Source organism: Topomyia yanbarensis, chromosome 2 (genome assembly GCF_030247195.1).
Source record: "Topomyia yanbarensis strain Yona2022 chromosome 2, ASM3024719v1, whole genome shotgun sequence".
In the NCBI taxonomy this organism is placed as follows: Eukaryota; Metazoa; Arthropoda; class Insecta; order Diptera; family Culicidae; genus Topomyia; species Topomyia yanbarensis.
Genome location: NC_080671.1, coordinates 177,496,758 through 177,523,392, shown reverse-complemented (window position 1 = coordinate 177,523,392; position 26,635 = coordinate 177,496,758). Strand labels below are relative to the sequence as shown.

Genomic DNA, 26,635 nt, shown 5'->3' with positions numbered 1-26,635 from the left:
GTACAGAGAAGAGGAAGCTCACTCCTGGAGTAACGCTTTTGTTAGGGCCCAACTCCATCCGCAATGTGCGCTGACAAAGTGAAAATATCGTGGAGGGTCTTTACCCTAATCACAACCCAATCACATGGCCCGTACACCTTATGTCGATGCAGACAGTGGAAGTTCTGGTGACGATCGAGTCTCCAATGATGAGATCTTTATAGTGGCGAAAGGGGTGAAGGCAAAGGAAGCTCCCGGTCCGGACGGTATACCCATCGTGGAACTGAATACTGCGATCCTAGCATTTTCGGACAGGAGGCGAGAATCTTTACGACTACCTGTTCAGCAAAACGTTCACCGCTATTTTGCCACTATACAACGTGACCTGGTGGCTACCAGAATGACGAACACCACCGTTATCGACCGCGCCACGCGGCAAGGCCGGTACCGGAAGAAAAAACGAACTTTATCTCCCACACGCTGTTGATTCTTTTTTGCATCGAACCACGCGACACGTGCCCTCACGATGTACCAAAACGACGACGAGCGACACCACAGCCGACCGTATTCCTTCGACTTTTTTCTCCGACTACCATTTTTCTTTCTGACGCCCCTTCTTCCGGATGTTCGTTTACAAGCAAATTGTTGCTTTCAAGCGAGCCAACTGTCGACACCAATCCAGGAATTATTATCTTCCAATTTTGTCGTTCCGTCAGCGTCAGCATTCATACTATGCTAGTTTTTCTCGTGCTGACGAACGGCTGGTCCGCGAAGGCTTGCGTGTCGTAGACTATCGTGTTTCGATTTCTCCCGAATCGAGAACGGCAAACATTGGAACGTTGTGTAGCAGCTGGGGTTGGAAGGTTGTGAGGAAGGTTTGGTGCTTGGTTTCATCCTGCTCGAAATCCCAGCTATGAGCGGTGTATGTCCATTGGTCATTCCGATTCGCCACGGTCTGCTGTACTCAATTGTTGTCCTGTTTTGCTCTGCTCTATCTGCTGCATGGTTTCACTCGTTTCGAAAACACCTCGCGCGCTTGCGCCTGTGACTGAGGTCTCCAACTTTGATTGATGTGTGACCATAAAGCAGCTTACCCTTAAGATTGACTTTCGTTTTGTCTGAGGAGCTAAGACGGGTCCATCTTCTTCGACCTGTGAAACGGCTCAAGGTGTTGCCGAGACTCTCTCCGAAAGCTTCATATCTACTCTGAGGTTACCTGCTTTCCTTACTATTGCGATCGAGCGCTCGCTGGTAGGTTTCTCTCGTTGCGAAATGGCGCACCTTTTGTATGTTTTTGTTTACTCGAAAGCCTGCTGAAGGCTTCGGCTTTTTGACATGCGTTTTACCCGATTCTCTACCGACGTGCCTGCTCGAGGCTACTGTCCACATTGGTGAAAGTCCTATGCCATCCATCACGTCTCGACAGCTCGTGACTGCGAGTTATCTTGGGCATTCCTAGACAGCTCCTCGAATGCAATTGACGCTGGCTGGTGTGCTATGGTGGGGAGGTAGTTATTGCTCGCCACACCATGAAAGGGCACGATTTGGCCCGATCGGCTAATGGTGTTTTTGGAGCACAATTCACGTAGTTAGCAATGTGGTACCTGCTGACAGGGCTGAGTAAACGTTCACTATTCCGCCTTCATGTCCTTTGCGTGATACCTGCCTCTCTTTGCTGTAACTACGTATCCACAGTATTTGGAGTATTTAAACTTTGTTGCACGTAGAGATCTGTATGAAGTCTTAGATCCCTTCTAAATTCGGTTGGCGAAATCCGAACATACTCCGGTTGCATCATCTTTCGCCCTGTTGATGGCAGCTCTGATTGCTGGGAGTTGTGATTCCTATTCTCGATGATCCCGCTCGAATGCAGGTGATTAGTACTCTGTTGACCCGCTCTACATTATTTACCATTGGGCAGTAGTAAGCCATCTTCATGTGCACAATTTTGTGCCGGACTAGGAGGGACTTGAACACCGTCGACTTGAACTGTTTTCCATTGTCCGATAAGACTATTCTGGGACGCTAAAACTTCAAGAAAATCTTCTGCTCCAGTGACTGAACCATCTTTGCCGCGTCTGCGTCTTTCAATGGATGTACTACGACGTATTTCGTGATCCATTATGTTCAAGATAGTTCAACAGAAATTCCTGGACGTAGGCTACTTCTAGAATAGATGGAAGATCCAGAAGCTGGTGTTACTGCCAAAACGAGGGAAGGCACCAGGAGATCCAGTATCGTTTCGGACTGTATGTCTGCTGGATACTTTTGGCAAACTTCTGGAAAGGGTCATCCTCACTCAGCTGACGAACTACGCTGAAAGTGAGAACGGACTATCACAGATGCAGTTCGGATTCCGGTAAGTGATCTCGATGGTGGACACAGTCATCGCGAGCGCGGAGAAAGCATTGAAGCAAAGGTGATCGCTACTGCGCAGTGGTTATGATTGACGTGAAGAACGCCTTCAACAGCACCAACTGGGTGGCTAGTACCCAATGCTCTGGATGTGTTAGTACTAAAACTGTCCAGGATCATCGGCTTTTCAGATGAAGTTGTCCTGACGAAAACCGACGAGGTCCTAGGCGAAGCGGAGATGTTGATGGCATAGACAATAGCCATAATGGAAACCTGGATTGGCTGATGGCAAGTTGCGGCCGGTTTTCCTTAAGACGGACATAGTGCTGGTCAGCAACCTAACAAAAAATCCAGCGTGTCGTGATCAGCATCGGCGGACACTCAATTCCATCGATGCGTGCTCTAAAGTCCCTAGATCATGTATACGAGAAGGCTGCGAGCACATTGAAGGTATGGGGCAAGGGTCATGCTGAACATCAAAGGAGCAAGATGTAACACTAGAGGTCTGCTGGCGGGTGTCTCATCCTTAGTACTGAGGTATGGCATACCGATCGGGGCTGCTGCACTGAATTCAAAGCGGAACCGGATGAAGTTGACAAGTACGTTTCGCCTAATTGCTGTTCGTGTGGCAAGCGCGTACAGAACGATATTGTCGGAGGCGATATGCGTCATTTCCGGGATTATTACCATCACTCTGGCTGAGAACGTAGAATGCTACATGAAGTGCAAGGAGATGGGTCAGAATGAACTCGTTGGCTAAATAGCAGCAAGCGTGAGACAACGCGGGAAAGGATGGTGGACCCACTGACCCATCCCAAATCTGTTGGCGTGGGTGCTTAGGACGCATGGATATGTGCTCTTACGGAAATACATGCATCGGTTCGGGCATGCTTCGTCACCCCTTTGCTCGAAGTGTGTGGACGTGCAAGAGACTCCAGAGCACGTACTCGGTTCGAAGAAGTTCGAATATCGTCGAAGAGATGTACCACGATGATCGTATCTGGAATCCGGTCAACAGAGTTGTGTCGAGTATACTCTCCAACATAGCAACGCAGCCGACTAGAAGGCCGCCGTGACAGAACAAATCGGATCGGAAGAAATTCCGCCGCCGCCGGGGAACTATCCGCCAGAGTAAACTGGGTCCACCACCGGGGACCAGTTGAGTAGTGCGCGACGCAGCACCGTGTTCAGGTCATCGGGGCTCCAGCGAACTGGTTAACAAGCCCCATCGAAATCGCCGGTACAATTTCAACACCCTACCGGGTAGCTCGTGAGTAGGTTCGATCCGTCACCGGGGACAGCATCGAGTTATCCGCGTCGAACTGCCATCAGCGGATCGTTGGGGCGCCATTTAACCAGAAGCTATGCTTCATCCGGAATCACTGGACAGACCTTGGTACCTACTGATTGACCCATTGAGTAGGCTGGGTTCACCGCCGGGGACTAGATCGAATAGATCGGGGCGAAACTGACACACGAAATAGGCATCGGTACCGAGAGAAATTCCGCGTAAGGGATCTTTCAGGCGGAGTATGTTGGGTTCACCGCCGGGGACTATCCAAGTAGATCGAGATAAGGCTGGGAGCCGAATGACTCACGGAAACAGGAGCTAAATGACTCATGAAATCAGCAGCTAAATGGCTCACTGAGATGAGAGCTGAATGGCGACGAATAACAAGAGAAGAGCTGAGAGTTAAATGGCTCAAAAGTCGAGCCATTTCATGGATCAAGGGAGGCTTTGAGACAACTGTGGAAAATTCGAGAGCAAAGAAGAGAAGTGTGACGAAAGCACAACGAGTACTTCCCTTGATGTAGTTCCGTAGGAAAGAAAGGCGAAAAAAGAATAAGGAGTGGTTTTAGTGATTAGGCACGAAAGTGAATCGTGAGTCTCACGCAGTACCAATACACTATTGGCCAGGCTTTTGAAGCTTCTTAAACTTTATTGCACAGATATTAAATTATTACCAATCTTTAAGTTAGGCGTTTCGGAATCGGCTGGTGTATAAATGATTAAAATAGATCTAGAAATAGCGGAGTTCTAAGTGCGCAAACCTTACATAACTTCGGTACATGTCAGATATTTTAGATTTTGGAATAACACCTAGTCGCAGATAATGGAGTAAGACATTTTCAATGTGTTTTTTTACCGAAATCACCATACCTTCCCCTTAAATTGGAGTATCGGGTTATGCTCAGCGCACTAAAGAACGATAGAGCTGTGGATAATGTTAGAAGCTCCGTTCACCTTCAATTTAATTTGAGCTTGAGTTTGCTTTCAAAGCTAATGTAGAAAAGTTTCCATCTCGAAGCGACAGATGAAGGGTGAGCAGGTGCAATATGCTTTTTGTCAGAAACATATATTCGATACTGGAATGTTAATTTTGTTGGTAATAATTCAAATTATTTGCCATTCGAAGCACATTTAACCCCCTCTCACGCTAGACGATATCTTCCAGATACTATCTTCACTATACGACACAGCCTTCACATATTCGTACACTCATACCTTGACGTGTTGGTGTGAAACCACTTGAAGGAGATGAAAGCACAGTAGATTCTATCCATCGTCATGCAAAGAAAATGTTCACCGAAGCATTAGCAGGATTGAATTTAATCGTGTAGAAAATAATAATTGCTTCGAGTTTTAATTGCATTTGCCCCGGAAAATAAAGTTCCGTTACCACAGCAAATCAGAAATCCGAACTCGAACTCAGTGGGCACCGAAACGAGCAGACTCGCACGGTGCACAATATTACGGGATATTGCTGAAAGATGGGCAAACTTGCGGCAATGGATTTATTTCCAGCAGGCTCCGGATGCGGCAGCTGTACACCACAAGGTAGGGCCAGCTTAGGTAAATGTGCCATTACATAAAGGGGGGGGGGCGGATCCCATTTTAGGTGTAATCATTGTCGTCGTCGTCGTCGTCGTCGTCGTTATCGGTGTAGTAGAAGATTTTTTTACAGCCTAGAACATGTTGCTCCGAAGCTAGCCGAGTTCCCAAATAGGCTGCTACCAAGCGAACCATTTAATAATTAATGGCAGCCTCATTCATCTGATTGAGTTTAGAGTATGGGGCTCGAAATTGGGAATGGTTCCAGCTTAATGCGCGTACCGTGGTAGACAATAAAGGCAGAACTAATGATTCCCGGGAAGGAATCGAGCATGAAATTACGCTTAGTTAGGCTTACTAATTTTATTGGCGTGCTACGGCAAATCAACGATTGGAATTGGAAATGGATCCGGTAGTATATTTCTGCTGCGAATTGGATGATTATGAAATCATCGATCAGCCGATTCAAATTAAATGTGGGAATTATTTCATTTAGTCTCAGGAGAAAAAATAGTATTACATAAAAAATTGTATCTGCAATGTAGTTTATGGGGTTATATACAAAGTTGGAACTCAAAAAATCGAAAAAAATATTGATGCGAAATTTCATCCAGATTGGTGCACTAGATTTCAAATTACAGCCATTTGCAACGCAACGTGGTTCTTCCACGAATGAAGTAAACATAAAACTTTAAACGCAATTTTCTCGGAATGATTTTTTTTTGAAAAGTACCGTTGCGGTGAACGTGATATCTCAAAAACTAGTCATTGTATTTACATTATCGTTTACTTGAATCGTTACTTTTTCATCCAAAAAACTACAAGGGGCAGCCCTATGGGGTTGCACGAGCTGTAGACGTATGACTGTACTACATAATGTAAAATATTTATTTTCTTAGTACATTTATAGTAATAATAAATCAAATATATTTCTTACGCATATTTTAATCACAACCAATCAACATCGAATGTTACTTATTGGTTTTCAGATCATTTCATTTGTAGTAGGTGATCGGATCCGATTAAACTTATTTAAGAAGATCCGAAGAACGATGATAGAAAACTGTGACCGAACTAATATCTGGAACTAAATCTTTATAGCATAAGATTAGCTTGTAAAAACTTTTCGATTGCGTATAGTAAAAAACCCGGACCAGTGAAGAAAAATCAAATTTTAGACAATATAATCACATTTCATGTATAGACCAAGCATTCTAGTTATATTTTGCCATTATTGTAACTTTTCTAAAGTACGCATACAAATATAGCGAATGCAGTGGTCTTAATCATATATCGAAACTATAAATATAAAAGTATCGAAAACAATTTTATATATGGACAAGATGCGTTTTTGCAACGGTTTTTCAAGTGGCAGTGTATTCATTCATAAGTAGGATTTGTAGTAGGTATGTATTAGTAGAATCAAAATACTATAGGCTGAGTGAAAATGAATCACGTGATGGGGAAATGAATCAATGAATTGATCGAACGTAAATAATAAACTTTCGTTGTGCAATTTAGTAACAAATTAGATCTACCTACACATTCGCCTCAAACATTAAACCCAAGCGCACAAACCAAAATGAATGAACGCTGATGATGATGGGTAGAGCGAAAAATACAACTAATACCACGACACTATGTTAACCGTGTTTGCAAATGAAGCTCGCATGTACAAGCTATTTTGTGTACGAATAATTATACATAAAAGTCGCATACACTGGGTAGCGTACCTCCACAGGCAGTGTAACGGACTTCTAACTCAGCTACACTGGCTGTGAAAACACACAGCGCAGTGATCTGCTTCGCCTTCCGTTCAACAGGCAACTGAGCTGATTCGGCGAAATCCGTCCGTTTAAATAGTCGATGATGACGTCATTCATAGAAGCGTAGCGCGCTAGGTACACAAATCTATCGTGCTGGACTAGGGAAGTGCTATCTTCTGTGTGTAAATACGCGATATTTTGACTAGGTTGTTCATTATTTAAATTTTCAATGCCATGATATCAAAAATCTTTAGGTTTATCTATTGGAATCTATTCTTAGAAGTATTTCGGGGCGATATGCGCAAAAAATTTGAAAATTTATCTTAAGATGGCTGAATTATATGCGTTTAAAATTGAACCACTTTTCGTTACATACCATTTTTGTAGAATTTACAACGTGCACCCCTATATCGAAAACAAAGACGTAGTCCTACGTCAAAAAAAATCGATTCGTTGTAATGAATTTTTGTTTAAAATTTTGAATACCACAAAACTGAATTTTAACACAACATGGTTTTTTAAGGAACAAAAAAATGTTTTAGGAAACCGATCCGTTCAAGTACATCATAATAAGTTTTTCTTCAATTTTAATTTTTTTTAATTTCATTTGAGCGATTTGCCTTTAAGAGCGTAAGCCTCTGCCAAAAAACCATGCTTCTGGGTAGTAGCCATAACTCCGACAACCTTGAATTTGTTTTTTTAATTCAACATGTTTTCTTTATCTTCGATAGTACTACCACCGAACTGTCTTTCGCTTTTTCGCATAACATTTGCATAAAACCCTTTAAAAAACCACAAACCTAACTCACTTTTTCGACATAACTTTGTATATAACCCCTTAAACCCCAGACCATGCCACACATTGTCGAACACTTTTTCGATATCCAAGATCGCCATTATTGTTGTCTGGGATACTAACTTGTACCAACTTGGATGATGTTAGTAACTCTAGTCAGTTGATGATGCTCATTAGCGAATTAAAGTATTTGACGTTGGAATGATTTCTCGAAAATTTTGCTTTTGTGAACAGGAGGATCATTTCCCGATTTTAGCACTGGAAAAGCTTTTGCTAACTACCACACTGAAGTGAAGTAGCTGAGCTCCCAGCACCGGTTGAATAGTTTAGCTATACAATCAAATAAGCTGGGGTCCAAATGCTTTGGCTCAATGTTAAAAGTGTTGTCGAAACTGGGGACCTTCTTGTTTCGCGACATTTTAACAGAAGACATCAGCTCATCTGCAGTTACATTCTACTCCTCAGAAACCAGACTGTCAGATTGATTAAATGCAGCTAGACCCTCAGCGACAGCCCTCTTGTGAGGATTAAGGAGCGCAATCTCAAAAATTATGGGAACGTAGATGTTGGCGCCTCAGTGCTTTAGCCTTTTCGGCAGGTGTTATGGGAAAAGACCTATCCTCTACCCACCCTTGAGCCCCAGCAGAAAGACTTGCTCCAAATTTGAAGCAAATCGGACAAGTCTAGCTACCGGGCCAACGTGCCTGAAGTTTGTATGGGATTTTTCGACAATTTACTTGGAGAAAACCCACTAGCGCGCATTTTCGCCGCTAGATGACCCTGTATGCATCGAATTATCACTGTAAGTGAAAATAAGAAAGATAATTGTCTACAACTTTGTCGAAGACTGCTAGTCAATCCAACTTTGTTGTAAGAAGTTATTAAACTTTAAACGAAGTGATGTATGAGTCAGTTTTACATGGATCCTAGCAGTGCATGGTTGTTAGGGTGTCCCAAAATGACATCATGTTAAAAAAGTCATCGGGCTCACTTCTTAAATGAAAGGTTAGGGTATTAGGACCACTTTCTTCTTCGGAGTGAGTTTGCTAAAACGCTTCCTACTGGTGGCGACTTTTGATTTTTTGAAAAATGGGCCGATTTTGGATAAAATTTCAAATTTATGCCTGTTGAAGTGGTCTTGAACTGTCATAGATTTTTTTCAGCATTTTTTTATTTTTCAGGAGACCCAAACGGAGAAGTTTGGTTAGTTAGTTTGTACAAATTTGGAATTATAAGAGCGGCAGGGCCATTAAAACTTAGTAAAAAGTGAAATTTTTGGTGTTTTTCAGTATTTTTTCTTCAAAACTGGGTATCTATAAAATTTTAAAAGTACAGAAAACACTTTATATAGCTGAGCCGAATCCAGGGGCGTAATTTTGCTGAAGAAAGTGTATAGCTATGGCTAATGGGGTATGAGTTATTTAAGATTTTGTTAGATAACCTTTGACATTTTTAGCAATTTATCAAAAATAATTCTGTTCCAAAAAGTAAATCAGTTCAAATGTGCTTTGACCACACATTATTTTTCGAAAAATAGAAGGAAAATTATGAAAAATGACGTTTTCTGTACGTCTATAGTATGTCAGGACGAGGTTTAATGAGCATCTGATGATTTTTTTTTGTAACTTAGATTATAAAAATAATAACTTTGCTAATGATGCCAAGTCTCTAATTATTTTTTGAAGAGTTAATTCTCCATAATTACTTCTAGGAGGCATCTTCAATAAAACGATTGTGTCAGAAGATGCGCTGTATTCTGTTGTAAAACTTTTTCGAGGATATTTGCCCCTAAATTTGACTATATCGGAATTATGTGATCTAAACAGTAAATATCAGTTTTTCAACACTCACCTCACTCTTCTGCATTTTTCTCCACTTCAAAGTTCCTAACATGACTATAAGACTTTATATACAAAATGTAAGTACGTTAATCAATTCAGTCTTCAAATATACGTCATAACTTGCCATTAACTCGACATATTTGTTTAATTTTAGTGATTTTCAAACCCGCTAGGTGGCTATTAATATAGAAAATATTTTTTAAAAAAATCGTCAAATGCTCATAAAAACCGATTCTGTTGTACTAGAGGTAAGCGAAAAACGCCATTTTTCATCATTTTCCTTCTATTTTCCGAAAAATAATATGCGGACTAAGTCCACTTAAGTTGTTTTATTTTGTAGAACAGTGTTATTTTTATGAAAATCATAAAATGTCAAAAGGTTATTTAACAAAAACGTAAATAACTTATACCCCATTGGCCGTAGCTATACACTTTCTTCAGCAAAATTACGCCCCTAAATTCGGCTCAACTATATAAAGTGTTTTCTGTACTTTTAAAATTTTGTAGATACCCAGTTTTGAAGAAAAATACTGAAAAGCACCAAAAATTTCATTTTTTACTGAGTTTTAATGGCTCGGCCGCTCTTATAATTCAAAATTTGTACAAACTAACTAACCAAACTTCTCCGTTTGGGTCTCCTGAAAAATAAAAAAATGCTGAAAAAAATCTATGCCAGTTCAGGACCACTTCAACAGGCATAAATTTGAAATTTTATCAAAAATCGGCCCATTTTTCAAAAAATCAAAAGTCGCCACCAGTAGGAAGCGTTTTAGCAAACTCACTCCGAAGAAGAAAGTGGTCCTAATACCCTAACCTTTAATTTAAGAAGTGAGCCCGATGACTTTTTTAACATGATGTCATTTTGGGACACCCTAATGGTTGTGTATCGGTACTCGATTCCCACCAACTATACATTTTTGTGAAATTTGGTTAGATTTAGCTGAATGGTTAGATTTAGCTGAATAGTGTAGTACATGATACAAGTTATGTTTTGGTTAAAGAATTTTAGTTCCACCTGTGACCGCATAGAAGGCGCCAAAACTAACTTTTTTCAGAAGAGAGATAGAATATCGAGATGTTCGGAAGAATTACTGAAAATACATGTTCTACAACTTTGTAGAAGACATCTAATTGCTATCTCTCTCCATTGAAAAGTTTGTGTTGGTGCCGTATTGATACATATATAAATCATAGGGCGATCTAAAGGGACCCTTGCACAGTGTTTTGAAACGTCGTTTTCGTGCTCAAAATTAATAGCGTCTAAACCGTTGATTTTAGAGGTATAGTTTGCTCGGAGAAGTTGTTGTTTTTATGATAGCGCATCCACAGGAGTGTACCGTTCAGTGATTAATTCACCTATAAGTGATATACGAAATTTATTTTCCGAACTAATTGAGATAGAGACTTTGTGTCTTCGACAAAGTTGTAGAAAATGTTACGACAAAAAAACTGCTGAAGACACTATATATCTAGCTTCAACAGTTTACGAGTTATGGAACATATTATATGGAAGACCCCTTAAAAATAGTTTTTTCATGATAACTTTTTTAGCCATTCTCGTATCTTCTTGGAATCTTCCACAAAGTTGTTTGCGGTATTGAAACACATATTTTTGCTAAATATAGTTACTTCCTATCTGTTAATTTAAAAAGATATTCCAAATTTTACGATATTTTAGGGTAACTTCCACCTTAAATAGTTCGTTAAGGAGCAAAAAGGAGCAAATAGCATCATAACATACTGAAAGTACTAGCTTTTGTCTTTCATATAATGGCCCGATTGTTAGTTGACGCGATTCTCCCCGTGTGTTATGTTCAATACAACATGCCATCGCAGTGGTATAAAATGAAATATTCAAGCGCACTGCGACAAACAGCTTCATGTTTTTATGGTAAATTGCATAGAACACAGTCGTCTATAACATGCAATGCATATGGTTTGCCTTTCAAAAATCAAATTATTTGGATGTGTTTAATAATGTCGATATTTGTATTATAAATTAGATAAATAAATTTATTTTTAAAATTCGCTTTCTACGTCATCTTCAAACTTTCTTCTTCCGCTAGAAGAGTTTTGGCGTCTTCTAAAAATCGTTTTATACTTTTTTTCCCCGAGCCTCAGTCACGACAGAATCCACATTGTGAACAGGTGACGTTAATCAAGCTCATTATAATTGTCACGAAAGACATTAATAAACCTTCTGGTGGGATTTTCATAATTTTTCCAAGCTTCCAGTATCCACTGATTGCTTAAATTTCACGTGACACACTTCTCGAACGCACGATATGCTACGTTTCATACATTGATCTTGATTGTGATCAAAGTTCTTTTTTTCCTTTTTTTGGACATTGATGAATATGTTTCATGCAATTTACCATGAAAAGATGAAGCTGCTTATTGCAGTGCGCTTGAATATTTCATTTTAAACCACTGTGATGGGATATCGTATTGAACATAACACTCGGGGCGAATCGCGTCGACTAACAATCGGGCCATTTTATGAAAGTAAAAAGCTAGTACTTTCAGTATGTTATGATGTTGTTTGCTCCTTAACGAATTATTTAAGGTGGTAGTTACCCAAAAAATATCTTAAAATTTGGAATATCTTTTTAAATACAACAGATAGGAAGTAACTATATTTAGCAAAAATATGTGTTTTAATACCGCAAACAACTTTGTGGAAGATTCCAAGAAGATACGAGAATGTCTTAAAAAGTTATCATAAAAAAAACTAATTTTAAGGGGTCTTCCATATAATATGTTCCATAACTCGTAAACTATTGAAGCTAGATATATAGTGTCTTCAGCAATTTCTTTTTTAGTAACATTTGCTGCAACTTTGTCAAAAACACAAAGTCTCTATCTCAATTAGCTAGGAAAATAAATTTCGTATATCACTCATAGGTGAATTAATCACTGAACGCTATACTTCTGTAGATGCGCAATCATAAGAACAACAACTTCTCCGAAGAAACTATACCCCTAAAGTTAACGGTTTAGACACAATTAATTTTGAGCACGAAAACGACGTTTTAAAACACTGTGCCTTGGAATAATGTGGGGGCAAATAGACTAGCGTTTCAATAAATTATTTGTACTATAAAGCATGAAAATTGAACGATTGCGCGAAATTAATAAACATTTAAAATATTATAGGCCATTCCATATATTCTAACATTAAAAGTTATTTTTTTCTATTCTATTCTATTCTTTTCTAACCCTTACACAACCAGTGTTGAAAAGCATCCTGGAAAACACTGCAGTTATTCTGTAGTGTTTTTCTTGTCAATATTAATATTTGAAGCATATTTTCATATGTGCAGAGTTGGGTTTGAAGATGTTTCAAAATTAAACGGCAATTAAATAATTCATTTATAAATAATTTAATAAACGAATTGCTGTGAATCTTAAAGGAGGAAGAAACGAGGACAACCGTACCGACCGTTTCAGTTTGAAGGGGATATAATAAATCGTTGGGAGTGACTTGGCTAAGGAGGTTAATGTCACTCCTTTGGTCCTTCGGGATGGGACAGAGGTATTTACACCTTGCCCTGGCAAATAAGCCTAGGTTACAGCGCCTTTACTCGCTCTTAACATTCAAAGTTATTTTTTTTTTGTTAATAACATGCTCATAGTTCATCAGAATCCTGCCAATTATCTTCTTCGTCATTGGATGAACAAAGTATTTCGTTGCTTAGAACACTCGGTTGTATTAATATAAATAATTTATTGAAACGCTAGTCTATATCACCCCACATTATTCCAAGGAACCCTATAGATCGCCTAATGATTTATATATGTATCAATAGGGAATTTCTCGCTGAACAATAAATAAATAAATTTAGCTGCTAGTATCTGCTACTCTACAAATCATAGCCCCTTAAAGTTAGCCCAAAACAACCAAAATACCAGGCATACATCCTAAAAACGAAGAGATAACGAGTATATTCGGCAAAAAAGGTGTATTTTGAAAGCATCCACAACTTTTTAGAACATCGAAAAATTGTAAAAAATCAAATAAAAAAGTTACACTAAAACCACTTTTTAATAGAGTATTCCGATATGTACTTCAATTTCACCCAATAACTTTTTTCGCTTAACAGATAGCAATTTCACTACTTCAACAAAGTTTCATAAAATCATTTCATCTATAAACTTTCCATACATGAGCAAGTTTTTTTTATCTGCGTATATACCCCCTTAAATCAAATTTTTCCAACATTATATTAAACTACTTAAAAACAAAGAAACCTGTCCGAACACATCAAAGTGCCATAACCAATAGTTTCGTCGCAAATATCAATGTCCGGCTATTTTGATTCCGTCCCACTGTGCGCTGGAGTGGTCTCGTCCCATGTTTCTTACCTTAGAGAGCTCAAGCAAACACACTAATGTTTTCGGAACAAACGGTGCTTTCGCTGTAAGTGTAGGGTAATTTCGGGAGAGATTCTGCGTCGGGTGAGATGCCGCACTTTCTAAAATTCGTATATAGGGTCACTTTTATACGGAAATATGATATTGTAAGATTGTCTTTCGAAGAATTACAACACTGGAGATGTAAAATAATCCTAATTATTAACTCACGACAATTTTATTAACGTTTGTATTCGTCCAGTTGCATCACAGAGTGCCGAAAGTTTTTCAGTGCCACATTAAAATTTCATTTTTTTAAATTGTTCGATTTTATTTTGGTAAATCATGTATCGGTTGAATATCTGGGACCTTTTAGAAAGCATTCTGATCATGAGCACGATCATCCATAATTTCAGAGGAAAATGTTATCGTACGGCATCTCTCCCATACAATTGGGAGAGATGCCGCCTCAAAATTGCGGGTGAGATGCCGCACTCGATGGCGGAGGATACGTAGCTAAAATGTATTTTTTTTTCAATTTCGGAATGTCATTAAATGATCATTTGCGTCAGATACAGGTTAATATAAATGTGTATCCACAAACTAACGGACCTAACACAAGAACATGTAGGAAATTGAGTCTATTTATCTATAAATTTAAGCGAGCGATATGTATCTAAGTATTAGTTACTTCAGTTTATTCTTTAATGTTTCAGGCACTAATTTTAGTGAACGCATTGATATGAAGTGATGTCTATCTTGGGATAAAAAAGAAAATTTCAACGATTTGATGCTTTTCAAAATGAGTCTTTCAAGAACAAACCTAAGTTGTATAAATTCATTGTTGGGAGAAACAACCAAAACAGCTTTTAAGGAACCCCTACCAACGCTTAGATATACATCGCTCATACAAACATATTCATAAATAGTACCCTTAATTAAGTTATTCCAACTTAACCGTTACACAAAGTTACAAAGAAAAATATTTTTTATATGTTGAATACAAAAATGTTTCTAGAAATGGTATTACCCCCTTAAGAAAAATATAGCTGCTTTCCGATTTATAGGTGTAATCAAGCTTCATGAAACTCAGCTGAAGACCGCGAATCACAAAAACATCAACGATAGCTAAAAAATACTTTTGTTCACCATTTTTCAGTTTGTGACCACGGTGCGGCGTCTCACCCGCACATGCGGCATTTCTCCTGCAATGACCATTTTTTAAAAAATGTTCATGGAAATTTGATGGATTTTTATTCATGACCAAAACCATTTCATAGTATTTTAGAAACTTGTCGCAATTGATAAAAATAATTTCATCGAATACTTCGATGCAGGATCGATTTTAAGAAATGTGCGGCATCTCTTCCCAAATTACCCTATGGAAACAAACGAAAGAAACTGCGGCAAACAAGAGAATTATAACACGTCTAGATTGCGCGAGCAAAAGACTACAAATGATTCAAATGGACATGGGGCGCCTCTATTTGTAATTTTTCGTATTTGATTGAGCCACTATTGGCGGCTCGGCCTAATGAATGGTAATTTTTCCTCTTTTCGTGAACTTTTCTTTTTTACCTATTTTCAATGGACTACCTCCGTTGCACAGATTTTAAGTTATTACCAATATTCAAGTTAAGCGTCTCCGAATCGGCTGGTGTATAAATGATTAAAATCCATCTTGTAATAGTGAAGTTTTAAGCGTGCAAACCTGGCATAGTTTCGTTACATTTTACGTTACGTTACATTGTTCTACGCCACTGCATAACTGCTTTGGCAGGTCCATTGAATAGGATTTTCAATCTACCATTTGAGCATGCTAAATTCCCTCGCATTAGGAAGCAGTCATACAAGTGTCTTATTTTTAAGGATGGCGATAGGCGGAACGCTGCAACTTATCGTGGAATAACCAGTCTTTCTGCATCCTCGAAACTTTTTGAGATAATTGTGAGTGCTGCCATGTTAGATTGTGCAAAGAATTACATCTCGTTCGATCAGCATGGAAGATCAGTCGCAACAAACTTTCTGATTTTCACGTCCAAGTGCATCGCGGGCATGGAGGCCAAAGTACAGATGGATGTCATATATACAGATCTAAAAGCAGCGTTCGACAAAATTGATCACAGGATACTTCTTTGCAAGTTATCTCGACTGGGAATGTCTTCTCAACTTATGGCCGGGTTGGAATCATATCTTTCTGGAAGAGTTTTACAAGTAAAATTGAATGATAGCATATCATCGCAGTTCTCAAATAAATCAGGTGTTCCGCAAGGCAGTAACTTAAGACCCTTGCTATTCGCAATATTTTTTAACGATATCGCATTGCTTTTGGGAGCTGGTTGTAAATTAGTTTATGCAGATGATTTGAAACTGTACCTCCTAGTTCGCACGGTAGAGAATTGTTGGCGCTTTCAAGGTCTGCTGCAACTGTTTGTTGATTGGTGCTGCAAGAATAAGCTTGTCATTAACGTGGCCAAATGCCAAGTGATAACGTTTCATCGAATTCCACGGCCCGTTATGTTCGATTACAGCATTAGTGGCATCGTTTGACGAGAGTCGATGAGGTGTGCGATTTGGGAATACAGTTGGATGCAAAGCTGATGTTCGATTCACAACGCTCGTTGATCATCTCAAAAGCTTCGCGACAACTGGGTTTTATCTTCAAAATTGCTAAAGAATTCAAGGATCCGCTTTGCATGGAAGCTCTGTACTGTTCACTCGTTCGCCCGATTTTTGAGAATGCCTCAGTTATCTGGTTTCCACATCAAGTTTCGTGGTGCATTAAAATCGAACGAGTGCAGAAACGCTTCGTTCGCATGGCACTAAGAAGCCTGCCATGGCGAGACCCAGTTAATCTGCCACCATATCCGGATAGATGTCAATTGCTGGGACTTGAAACATTATAAAGTCGCTAAAAAAATTCAACAGGCGGTATTTATCGCAAAGCTAATCAACGGGGAGATTGACGCTCCAGAGATACTTGCGGAAGTAGATTTTCGTATACCAAATCGATCACTGCGAAACGGATCCATACTTCAAAACAGATTCCATAGAACCGTATTTGGATACAACGAACCGATTGCTGCATGTATTCGCGCATTTACCGCCGTGGAAGAGCTCTTCGAATTTGGTGAGCCGTCCAGCCGCTTTGCCAACAAAATTAGACGACCTGCTGTGCTTTGATATTACTTTTTAATGTGAAGATTTATGTGTACTAGGACTTAAGATAAATTGTAGTTATAATTATTGCATTTGCTTATGATTTTAAAAGATGGTGGTTTCTGCGCCCGTCTGAGAATGGTATGAAAGGTGTCCAACTCAGATGGGCTTTTTTCCATCCTGACTGTCCATGTAGACTCTAAAGTGCGATGGACACAATAAAGAAATAAATAAATAAATAAAGAAATAAAGAAATAAATGAGATATTTTAGATTTTAGAATGACAGCTTGCCGCAGATAGTGGATTTAGACATTTGTCATATCAAAACATACTCAAGAAAGGATCTACCTCGATTAGACTTGGTTTGACTGCTAGAGCTCATCAAACATATATTCAAATGAGACTGACAAAGTTGGACTAAGAAGATAATAGAATAGCAAGATAGACAAAATCGGAGGCTGAGAAAATCGGGTTTTCTCTGTACTTAGGTTTTGTTTTTGAACCAAATAATGTGCAATCTAGAAATTTTGATAAATGAATGAAAACTTTTGCAAAACTCCAAAACAGACTAAAAATTAAGATGAACTAACGAAAGTGTTGTTGAAAGTGTCTAAAAAAATTCACCGCATGATTGTCAAAAACCTAATGAAGTGTTAATGACAATATAATCGTACTTTATTTTTACATAGTTTAAAATGAATCGAGCTCATAGAAGAAAATTATCACCTGTTTTTTCCGAATACAGCCTTTAGTCAGATAAAATCTGCGATGCATGCTCATATAAAAAGTGGTGAGATCGCTATGATAACACAAATGATATTGGGATAAGAAAATGAATGGCATAAACGCCTTTTAAAAAACGAATCTTCTAGTTTGGTTTTAATCACTGACACCTCGACTTTGGTCTCATAGTTTCCCCCACTCTTGCACTTACCTTGATGTGGCAACGTTTTCCCGTGTATCCGCGAGTACATTTGCACGAAAATCCTCCAATATTGTCAATGCACTGACCACCGTTAATGCACGGGTTCGATTCGCACTCGTTGTACTCAAAGTTGCACAGTTCACCAGAGAAACCTGCAATGAGGGAAGATAAATTCATTTAAAATCTTATAGTCAGCCTGGCAACCCTGCGTAGGGTTACCACCTCTGGTTAGACTTTTACCCGGAGATTTGTACTGACTAGGGGTAGGCTTCACGAGAAACATGAGTATATAGGGGAGACCGGGGCTCGTTGGCGGTGTTTTCAGTTTTCACTTTTTACCGCATTGATTTTGGTAGATCTTGCAAAATAGAACACGTTGCATGAAAGGGTAGACTGTTGGCAACATCTCTGAATTTTATTAAAATGTTTGATACGTTGTTTTCATTTCTAGAGACAAAAATATGTGGCGCGAAAAAGCCGCCAACTTACCCCAGGCTCGGGGTAAGTTGGCAGTATGTTTGGGGTAAGTTGGCGGACTGCCAGAAAATAGGCAGTCCAATGGAAATACAATTACATAAGTGGTCCATATGAAATGTGCCGATTGTCTTTTGAGCAAAACTGTATAGTATTCGATACTTTTCATTATATTTTAGTCTCAATATCCCGTCATTTTGACTTTGATGTGTACTCCATATTCAAAAGCAAATTTTCGAAATTCTTCATGCGATCGGCTGAATTAATTGTGCCCTGCATTGAAGAGAGACACAAGAAAAAGTTTCTCTTACTTTGGAGTGAATTCTGGAAATAAAAATATATGATGACTAATTTTTGCACTTTAAATAGTACCGCTAACTTGCCCCGTGTGCGTTACCGCCAACTTACCCCAACCGCATATTTTTTAAAAAAGGATTTAAAAAAATACATTTCGGTTTGAATAGGTATAATATCTATACGGATGCTTAAAACTCTCTTCACACACTATCGAAAAATATAATCGTTCGGGGAATAGATGGAAAACCACCTAAAATAACACAAAATGTTTAAAATTAAGTAAATTTACAAAGTATGCTCAAAACACAATATCGCCCACAGCTTCTACAAAACATAATGTTTCGCAACAAAAACACATTGAATAATGCGTTTCGGATTACTTGAGGTACACAACGAGAGACAGCGCGTTATGTCTAATAGAAACGGAGAAAATGGGGTTCCGCCAACTTACCCCAACCGCCAACTAGCCCCGGGCTCCCCTATTTATATTAGCTTCTATTACCCACTGAATTAAACAAATATAAATTATATGGTACGTGTTTGTGCATTGTTCTGTGCGTTTAGATAGATGTACAATTTTATTGCCCCGGCTAACCACGAAGAATCCAAGACCACCACTCACTCTCGCTGTGGAGGATTCGTGGTTCGAACGAACATTGCCTTCACCACAGCTAGCAAAAAGAGGAGTGTGAATCCCCAAGAAAGCTGCATCGTATGGGAAGCACACTGTGGTATCTTCCGAAATTCTAAGCGGGGCGCAAAAATTCCCATTTTTCCTCACTGCACTCGCCAAGGAGGGTACAACAAAAGAGCAACGCTCTCCTCGCTGATCAACTATTAAGTACCGTTGCAGCAGCAGCCAGCATTAACACTGGAACAGCTCGTTTAAAACAAATGAATGCAGTTGGCGGAATCCATTTTTCTCTGTTTTTATTAGACATATAGCGCTGCCTCTTACTGTGTAGCTCAAGTTATGTGAAACCCGTTATCCAATGTGTTTTTGTTGCATAAAGATTTGTTTGGTGGCAGTTGTGGGTGATATTGTACTTTCAAGCATTCCAAGTAAACTTTCTAAATTTTAAATACTTTGTGTTATTTAGGGTGATTTTTAATCTATTTCCGGAATAATTATGTTTTTCGATAGCGCGTGAAAAGAGCTTTCCGTATCCGTATAGATATTACATCTATCCACAAACAAAAGTTATTTTTTAAATAGTTTCCAATAAAATATTCGGTTGGGGTAAGTTGGCGGTGTTGTACGCGGGGCAAGTTGGCGGTACTATTTAAAGTGCAAAAAAGATATAAAAAATTTTAATTTCTGGAATTCACTCCAAAGTGAGAAATTACATCAAACACTTTAAAAAGAATCAGAGATGTTGCCAACAGTCTGCTCTTTCATGCCGCGTGTTCTATTTTTCAAGATCTACCTACACCAAAGCAGTAAAAATTGAAAACTGAAAACACCGCCAACTAGCCCCGGTCTCCCCTACACATTCCAACTGTATTAGTGTCCTACCCAAGTAACCATAAGCATTAAGCCATTGCACTATATTGGCTATACATTTGCACTAATGTTGTATTGAAACTCCATTACGGCATAAACAATGCAATACAGCTCTATATTAGCATCAATAATGCATAACTGCACAGCCGACATATAGCATTATCGCTTGCTCTATATGTGTATATAAATCTGATATAACGCGTACATGCTTCAAGGATCTTTAAAGCATGTATACTTTGCATGTGCATTTAATGCCATTATAAAGCATATAAAAAGCTGATATAGTGCTGTGTTCATTTGTTTTGCAACTCTTATTGAAGATTATATTCGGCATATTTCATTTTAATCGAACATATGCAATATAGTCCAGGAAGCAAACGCAGCGCACTTACCGTGAAGGACGAGGCAAGGTACCTCAGTTCGAGACTTACTAAGGATAATTTTCGTAAACATTCATATCATGTGAGAACGAAAACCCATTAAGGATATTCATTACAATGCATTAGAACAGAGTCAATTACGGTTTTAAATAGAACATTTTATTTTAATGCTCATAATACCGAAAGGAAACAAAAGAAATGGTTTTGACACCATGGCGGACAATGACAGCCAACCGAAGCTTTTAGCATTAGTAGTGCCAATATAAGGCTTTCAAATTTGACATTTCTACGCTGGTGCTATATAATAGCATTAGTACTGCAGAAACGAGCTGTCAATCTCTGCACAGTAACAGCACTATATTTTGCCTTTTCTAGCATAATACCGGCATTATATCAGTATTTAGAGCTTCATGGCTCTTTAGGACAGCTTTATATGTGGATCTAAAACAGATATTAGGCTACGTTATAATGCTTATTGGTTACTTGGGTAAACGTCAAATAAGTGAATTGTTCTAAACTCACACGAACTAACTTTAATAAAGTTTGATTTTTGCGTTTGGAATTCTTTTCTTCTGTAGATGGCTCCTGTACAATACAACTGTTGCATAAATTCTTTATCAACCTGAGTTCAGAGATGAGGCATGTGACAGAACTTTTTTACATAATTACCAGAAAAATCATCCTGGATCCTTGTTCTGGCACATATCTGTCTGCCCAATATTGTCTAAAAAGATTATTGCTTATGAACTGGCAGTAGCGAATCCAGGGGGAGGGTCCGGAGGGTCTGGACCCCCCCCCCCCTCAGAAAATTTTGATCTCCTTGAGAAATTTTAAAATAGTTTCTATTTTGAGTTCGTTCTAAATTCCAAATCATTCCAAACCAGATTCGACATCCAAAACTGATTTTAATTAAAAAGGGGTATTATATATTACGTATTATATATTGAACACTTCAAAATCGAAATTTCGGACCCCTCCGAAATTATTTTCTGGATCCGCTCCTGTGAGCTGGAGTTATGCGCACAAAAACTAGTGATGATAAAAAATAGGAATATTATATTATATTCCAATCCATGCAAACGTTTATTTCTGTAATCAGCAGATCTACAATTAACCTGATTGGTACCCACTTAAGCAGTGCTGCCAGAGCGACTTTATCAGCGGACAGTATATGATTAAATTTGAATCAAACTTCGTCAATTCTATATTTATGGTAATCGAACAGATTCAGGATAAATCTTTATAGCAAAAAAGTATTGTCTAGTGGCCCTGGTTACTCTCGTCATTATTATGTAAAATGATTTGTTTGATTTTTACTCAACAAAATATTGTCCATCGCAATTATTCTACCACAAACCAGAGAAACAACAGTATTGTTGTCGATTATAGAATACAAGAACAATAAATTCGATCATCAAGTTTATCAGTTCAGGCAGCACATCAAAATAAACCGTATCGGAATCATCGAATCATTGCAGGGTTTCTCCGATCTGATTTCATACCATTGATGAGGTTTACTACTGCATTAGAGTGGGATAAAATAGTAACGATATAATGATGCGGCATTTATCGAACCAACATGTTTTGCGGTTCAACTGCAAATTAAAGTTATTGTAGGTTAAAGTTAATTTCAATGGAAGTGAACTCAGCCTAATATACAGCCATGGTAACGTCATTTTTAAAGGGTGGTAAGTAGAAATCAGTGGCATAGTGACCCGTTTTACTAAGAAGAACTTGTCTACTTCTCGGAAAAATAAAAGAACAAATCAAGACGCAGGGTATTAAATGGGGAAGAATTTGAACAGCTTTTAAATAACTAAGTCTTCATGCTTACAGTCAGTGATGAGGTTGTGGTACGTATTGCTCGGTGATAGGCGTAAATTTTCCCACACTGCCCCAATACGTGCTTGTCCCAATCAAAATTGGACTGAATTGTTACACCCAAGCTGATAGCATTTTTAATAGGTACGACAGGTATCAACGAAGGATTAGTTGCTCAGTCAGAAGTGGTGAATATGTTTATATGATTCGGTTAATTAGTACTAAGATATAATATGATTTCGCAGTTAACTGGAATTGCTTTGAGCATTATTCCAGGATCGGTGCTTAGCGTTAAAATCAGCGATTATGAAGAATTGCGACCGATTTCTTGTAATTTTTTGTAAGTCTCCTTTCACGAAAAAAATAAGCTCGCCAGTGCACTGAAAAGGCAAATACGCTGCAGTAATAAAAAATATACCAAGTTTGGTTGCAACTTCGATACTCAAACTCTTGATCACCTTGGTGTCAACAGATGGTATGACCCAATGTTTGATCCTGAGATTAACCGCTATTGCGATTACTCCGCCGAATCCAACAATACGATCAAATCGATGAATAACATCATTAGTTATTCTTCAATATAGCATTTGGTTTTAAAAAGTTTCGGTCACAACGGCTATATCCCCAAGAAGCCGAAAAATTCGTCTTCGGACGTTTTTAATTTAATAAATTTAAACGATTTTTTAAAGTCAATGTTAAACTTTAAATTCATTACAATTTTATTAGCAAATTTCCACTTAGTTTGAAAAGCTTCAAACATGGAGGTAGAATTTAGCATAGCGACCATCAGCTGTAGCGTCGATTCTTGCAAGAAATCAATTTTTCTTACGTTACGCTACCTATATCTATTGAAGCAAAGAGAGCGTTGTGTGCAAATGAACTTGGAGGCGTGGTAGCACACGTTTGAACTTGTTTTCTTGAAGCTGAATAAGTAGGTAGATTTTTATTTATTTTTTGCTTTTATTGCTTTGAACGAGAATTTCTATTTTTTCTCGAATACACTGTAACCTCCATTTATAAACGTTCGTAAATTATATTAGTTTGTAAAAAAAAGTGTTCGTTATTTAGAATTTAGTTCGTAAAGAAAATTTGCTTTACATTCTTATTAATATTGAGCAATATTCTCGATAATCCTGACAATATGGGTATTTTTGGAACCGATGATGATGCAAATAGACAATTGGAACCTTTTTGAAATCCAATATGGCGACTTCCGGTTGAGCAATATTCTCGATAACTCCAACAAAACGGGTGTTTTGGAAACGGCTTTGACAAGAAGATGATGAAAATTGACAATTGGAAACTTTTTGAAGTCCTGGATGGCGGCTTCCGGTTGAGTAGTATTCTCGATAACTTAACAATATGGATATTTTTTAAATGGGGTTTGACAAAGAGATGATCAAAATGGAACCTTTTTAAAATCCAAGATGGCGACTTCCGGTTGAACAAAATACTCGATAACTCTAACAATATGGGTATTTTTGGAACGGTCTTGACAAGTAAATGATTGAAATGGACAATTGGAATCTTTTGAAATCCAATATGGCGATTTCTGATTGAGCAATATTCTCGATAACCCGGCGATATGAGAATTTTAAGAACGGGGTTGCGAGTACGATAAAGACCCGTTTTTAATAGCCCGTTGGTGTATTTTAAGCTGACAAAATGGGGACATTGATAATATTGGGATACATTTTTCTTTCGTTTTAATAAACCGTAGATGCTAAAATATTCGTCTTTGTTCCAAAGATCTAGTCTCATATCCCTTTCTGATTTTATAGTACACATTTCAAAAATTGTTTTTCTTGCATTTTTTGCTTCCTTGAAATGAGAAAAATGAGAAAAATGCTCAATACAGCTATTGATCGAATTCGGCTTGGTCGTTTGCTAGACGAATAAATGTCGGGCTTAACGAATAAATGGGGAAAATTGATGTTGGGACCTCGAACAATTAGGCTATTTTTGGATCGGGCTTGACAAGGAAATTACGGAAATCAAAGAGTGAAGTGATTTTAATGGCCAAGATCAGCTACCGGTTGAGCGAAATTTTCTATAACAATGCCATCGCCAATCACTATATTTATATCTACCCTATATTTTTCCAATACCGAAAAAGACCATGTTGTATGGGTTATAGACAATTTAAACCGGAAGTTGCATTTCAAAATAGATTCAAATAGTCGGTCTAGTCAACCCCGTGCCAAAAATATCCATATTGTTGAGGAACTAGAAAATTTCTCTAAACCGGAAGCCGCCACCTTGGATTTTAACAAAGCTTCAGACCTCGATTTCCGTCATGCATTTGTCAACCCCATTCCGAGAATACCCCATACCGAGAATTATATATTGTTGAGGTTATAGAGATTTTTTTTTTTCTAAACCGGAAGTCGCCATCTTGGATTATGGCTCAAGACATCGATTCCTGCAATGCACTCGTCAACCCCATTCTGAAAATATCCATCGGCTGTGATGCAAACACCCACCAGCTCAGATGTTAATTTGAGAAGTACCGATTGGACTGTGTAAGCAGTACAAATTTGCATACACTTAATATAGCAATTTACCCAACATTCGAACGATCTTGCAGGGAGGAGATGTTAGGTGTAACTCTCTGCTCTGACTATACTACGCATGAGTTGGCAAACTGGCTCGTACCTAACGAGCTCGAATCGTCGTTATCTGATCATAAATACATCGTCTTTGCTGATTTGCACGCCTAGATTTAGCAACCTCTTGCAGTTCTAGTGTGTGATAATTCAATTTTGAATAAATGGTAGAAACAATTGGACTTCGCTAGATTGTAAATTCCCACTCGTATTGATGAAACCGTTGATGCATGTTGACCCTTTTTGGATTTTCGGGGAATCGAAAATTGAGTCACTTTCCACAACATCAGGTGTGAATACTGGTAGTTGCGAGAAACGTGCTCCTTCTAAAACCTTAAAATGAGGAAAAATTGATCAAAATCAAGGAAAAGAAGCACAACCGCAGAGGTGCTCTCTTCAACAATACTTCGGCTCATTATATAGAGCCTTCGAGTCTCAATACTTCGAGGGCAAGCAAGGTTGGAGAAGGGTCACTTTTCAATTGCGCTGAAGGATGATCTTTTAAAAGATCTTCACGGATATCTCCTTTCAATCTCACCTAACTCATTCATACACAGTTTCAGTGAGTTTGACTAGGTGTGGTATTGTTTGGTTCTCTCTGGTTATCGAACAAAGCTGTACCTGGCTGAAATAGAAATTAGAGGAGCTAAGTGAGAAGGTAGGGAACTTCCAATTTTTTTTCGAACCATATAGCCTTTACTAGGATAAGGTATTCCTTTACATTCCGTGGAATCCCAAGGAATGTTTGAAGAGTACTGATGTTTTGATGAGGCTAGAGTCTCATAATCCTGATTCGTGGGTAGTTTGCTGGGAAGTTCTGAGAATCAAGTCGCTTACAGAGAAAATACAGCAGTATTTTTGCAGTATCGACAACCGTTCTCTAAAATTTCTGGCGAAAAAGGGTTATAAACTGATCCGAGGCTTCCGAATGTCACGACGATAGTTTATAAGTCTAAATCGGGTTAAGCCGAATTTGAATGATAATTTCTCATCGGGGACGTTGTCGTTCTGTTATCACAATATCCCCTCGGGAGTGTTGATGGATCCTTGCGGTAACCCTTTCAACACAGCCTTGAATGTTCTATCTGTCTTGAAATCACATGAATGAAATTTATATAACTTTTCCGTAAGATACTGGAGTAGTCGTTTATGGTCAATCAAGTCACATTCAACTTTTCGGTCAATCTGAAAAGAGGCTTTCACGTCGAAAGCTCAGTTCGAAAGGCTTTGAATTCGGAGATCATCACTGTTATCGGCAGAGGTGATTGCTTTTTAATCTCATTGGCATTACGCACAATGCGAGGAAACTTACAAATTTCTTCAGCTTCTCATTGTGATAAAACATGAGTTGGTACAATCAATTGAATTTTCGGGTGGAGAAGTTACCCATTTCCGTTTAGCTTTAATATTTGGCCCACGGCTTTTCTGGGAGAACCTAGACAAGTCAGAAACATTAAATGTTTCTTTGGCCTAAATTATTCTTGAAAAAGATTGATTAAGTAGACAAAGAAAGACTGATGGTCGAAAAAATTTAGGTAGTCTTGA

General features: G+C 38.4%; 1 protein-coding gene across 2 annotated transcripts in view; it reads right to left on the bottom strand.

The window, feature by feature from the left end:
• Positions 1 to 26,635, bottom strand: part of LOC131682226 (uncharacterized) — a 500,520-nt gene that overhangs the window by 102,326 nt on the left and 371,559 nt on the right. For both annotated transcript variants that reach the window (XM_058963559.1, XM_058963558.1), the window contains one exon: positions 18,018 to 18,160. In XM_058963559.1, coding sequence (XP_058819542.1) covers positions 18,018 to 18,160 — 143 coding nt within the window. The remainder of the gene's footprint in view (positions 1 to 18,017; positions 18,161 to 26,635) is intronic.